The sequence below is a fragment of the Bidens hawaiensis genome, unplaced genomic scaffold, assembly GCF_021521415.1.
Source record: "Bidens hawaiensis isolate Kalapana, Puna unplaced genomic scaffold, B.hawaiensis_p1.1 tig00059074_1, whole genome shotgun sequence".
Taxonomy (NCBI): Eukaryota; Viridiplantae; Streptophyta; class Magnoliopsida; order Asterales; family Asteraceae; genus Bidens; species Bidens hawaiensis.
Window position 1 is genome coordinate 65,243 of NW_027500651.1, and position 3,750 is coordinate 68,992.

The 3,750-nt window shown below is 32.4% G+C and overlaps 1 protein-coding gene across 1 annotated transcript; it reads left to right on the top strand.

Moving 5' to 3' along the window:
* The first annotated feature begins 330 nt into the window (after positions 1-330).
* Positions 331-2,281, top strand: LOC143602524 (protein cornichon homolog 1-like). The gene is made up of 4 exons (XM_077079597.1): positions 331-351; positions 1,538-1,620; positions 2,048-2,162; positions 2,255-2,281. Exons 1-4 carry the CDS (start codon positions 331-333, stop codon positions 2,279-2,281), a joined length of 246 nt encoding a protein of 81 aa, XP_076935712.1.
* The last annotated feature ends 1,469 nt before the right edge of the window (positions 2,282-3,750 follow it).

The following is a 3,750-nucleotide window of genomic DNA, read 5'->3' on the forward strand; positions in this document are numbered from 1 at the left end:
ACAAATAAATCTTTATAAAAAAATTTAAACATTTTCAAAAAAGTTATCCAGTTCAAAAAAACCTAACGTCATAACTGATATCTGGTGTTTATTCCCACCAAATTAGTACGGGATTTCACATCCCATACCAAATCCAAATCCAAATCCAAATCCTGTACATGGATTTGCCTTGGTATCGCTCTCTAAATCGCCAAACCCATCAAAGATTCCTTTCCAAAACTCACAGTCGTCTTCTTCCCTTCCACCATCAACACTCAGAGAAAACAAAACAGTTGCAGGATGATTGATTTAATTGCATGGCTTTTATCCTTCTTCATCCTCATAGCAATCATGGGTCTTGTTCTTTATCAGGTATATATATATATATATATATATATATATATATATATCTTCAACACCCTTGTTCGGTTTCGTTCGTTTCATTGTTTTGTCATGCATAATATGCATTGTTTTTTTTCTTTTGCATGTTGTTGTTTAGTACTCGGTCGGATCATCCGAGGATTAACTTTTGGTTTTTGAAAGATTAGGATGTGTAATTTAGATAACTGCTTGCATGCATGTTGTAATTGAAGGAATTAAGGTTATGACTCCAAGATCCGCAAAAATAGTTTTTAAAAGATTGGGTTTTGCAATTTAAAATGTGGCAGCGGCGCGCAGCTTGTTGCCCGCTTGCCTGTTTCGATGTAATCATAAACATTTATTTTTCATAGAATTTTATTTGGTTCACAAATTTTTTTTTTTTTATGTTAACTGTATCCTGTTTTTATTGTAAGGGCTTGTTGAAACATTTTCAGATCTTTAGCTGCATTAAAGTGATTTAAATTTGACTATTTTGACTTTTGAGTTTTGAAAATCTAAAGGAATTTGACTATTTAGTCAACAAGTTTTTAGTTGCTATAAAAAATTGACTTTCTAAAATAAGAATTCAGAATCAATATTGGATTTGTGAAACGTTAAAAATTTGGTTGTGGCATCTTCACATGCCAAATATTTATTGTTTTTATATCAGTGTTGTAGAACTCACGGTGGGTTTCAACTAGCGACTAATAGGGGATTAATCGAATTGGAATTTTATATTAATTTTTCAAAATTGTGTATCTATACACACACAAATTTTTTCTAACTTATTAATCGGATTAGATTAATAAATATTAGTTTTCAAATACTTAAAGATTTTGACAGATTTTGACCGGAATTTGACAGATTTTAACCATTTTGATCAATTTGACCGATTTCACTGAGTTTGACTGGCTTGACCGATTAGCGATTTTAGGGGCTGATTAGGTGAAATCGCATCGGTAGACCAGCGATTAGCGACTAAATGGCAATTAATCATCGCCTAGAGCCGATTTTTTACAACACTGTTTAATCTAACTAAGAAGGTAATGGATGTGGCCTTCATTATAAAGACATACAGATGCATGTACTTTTTTATATCATTAAAAATCTTGCCACAAGTTTTCTCTTAGCACTTTGACTTTACCGGTCAAAGGAAATTTGTTATAAGGTAATTAACATTAACAATCTTCTTTTGCAGATAATGTGCTTTTTGGATTTAGAGATTGACTGCATCAACCCGTACGAGTTAGCAACTATGATAAACAACATTACGTTGCCAGAGTATATAACACAAGGCGTATTGTGTTTTTTACATCTTGTCACGCGACATTGGCTCATGTTGTTATTGTGTCTACCGTATTTATATTATAATGTGGATCTGTAAGTGCATTTCTCATTCTTCTTTTACATCCTCAATGTATTGTTTTTCGCAGTACTTTTAACTGGTTTTAGCTCAGTTATGTTCGTTCATCTATGTTTAGTTATGTTTGTTCGTTTACGTTCGAGACCATTTGTTTATATTGTTAACCAACGGAGATAAACGAACACAAACATGCGCATTTCCTAACGAATGAACACGAGTCATGACCATTCGTTTAATTGGTCGTGTTCGATCGTTTGTTCTGTTAAAGTCAAACGAATGAACATGAACTTGGGTTTTTATATACTGGGCCCATCTAACATAGTGTTTGTTTCTATTATTATACAGGTATATTCGTAGACGCCATCTAGTATATGCAACCGAGGCGTTCAGTAAGCTGTCAAAGGAAAAGAATCAACGATTCGTTAAACTTGTTTATCTCGGTGTCCTTCTCTTCTTTTCAGTATTTTTGTATGAACCTCAAACTGATATGAAATCCGCGACTTTTAACCACTTTAAAAATTACTACTGATAAGTTTTTCTGTATTATTTCAGGATGATGTTGAGCATGCTAAATCATGAGGTAGATGACCGAACTAGAAGTAGATGTACGTATTCTTTAAATCTTGACTTATTCAACTTTTGACCTTTGAACTCAAACAAGCTACTTTTAAATGTGACTCTCACAGAAACAAGTTATGTTCTTGTACTTGTTTGACCCCAAAAGTCAAAAGTGCTAGATTTGTAACATTTTTTATAAAAAGTTGAATATTAAATGTGCTTTGTTTGACCCTAAAAGTCAAAAATCAAAAGTCAGTTGCTCTCTATTTTAAATGTGACTCTCACAGAAACTATTCCGTCATATTCAGGTTTGAAAGGCAAGATCTCGAAATGTAAGTAAGTTTTCGCGTTTACATGTATCCGCAAATTTGTATTAGTAATTTCTAGATTTCTAGCTAGATCTTGCTGTCATATATGTCGGATACGACTGAGTGTTGAAGAACAGTTGTTTGTTGTAATTTCATCTTGTCTTTCTTTTTTTCAGTTTAACGCTTAGTTTGTACTTTGTAACGAAAGTATCGGGTCAGCCCGACTGAATAAGAAAACCCAAGCGGCCCCACCCTTGGTTTTAAAAAGCACAATGAGGTTTATAAATTGTTTGTGGAAAGCATTTAAACTTTAAACACTAAAAAGTAGATTATTACAAAATACGCAAAGAGGCAACTATATGTATGTGTTAACTAGAATTCTGTTTTGTGTTGCATCTTAAGCAATATTGGTTTAGCTTGTAATAGTATTGTTAGGAAGGAACGGTATAACAACCAAACATACATTTGAACTGGAAATATAAAAAAAAAACGCTATTAGTGGTTTAAATAATACCAATACTAATACCGGTATTTTCTGATGGCTTTTTCCCATGCATGAAGGATTTAACTAAATTATCCTTAAACTGCAAAATAACCGAAGTTGTAAAGAACCTTAAAATATAAAATACAAAGTTTCGAAAAAAGCCTAAGCCAAGAATGTGTGGTTTTTAAGTTAACCAATGGCCATTCAACCGAATCATTTCCTTGGTTCAACTAATAATCTTTTAGAATATACACCAAAAATAAAACTTAAAATTTTACAATAGGAAGCTGCAGTGTCAGAGTTTCGAACCTAAGTACAACTAACCAACCAAGCAAGAAAACAAACTTTAACCAGCTTTACTTTGGCTTCCACCAAAGAGTTTTGCTACTTCAACTTCCTACCTTTGAAAAATATATCAAAAGTGATACTTAAAATATTCCAAAAAACTATAAGCGACGCTAGGAGTCACTTTTACTAAATGTATATCAAAAATGATACTTAAAATATTTCAAAAAACTACCTGCAGCGCCAGAAGTCACTTTTACTGTATGTAGATAATTGATAAACAGGTGTAGAGAAAAGATGGCTAAGATTTTATTATAATTAGAAGTAAATACAAAGAACACATCAAGGTTATATTATGTTGGAGTGTTGACACATACACTCTTAACTAAACATTGAAAAACTCAACAGAAAGC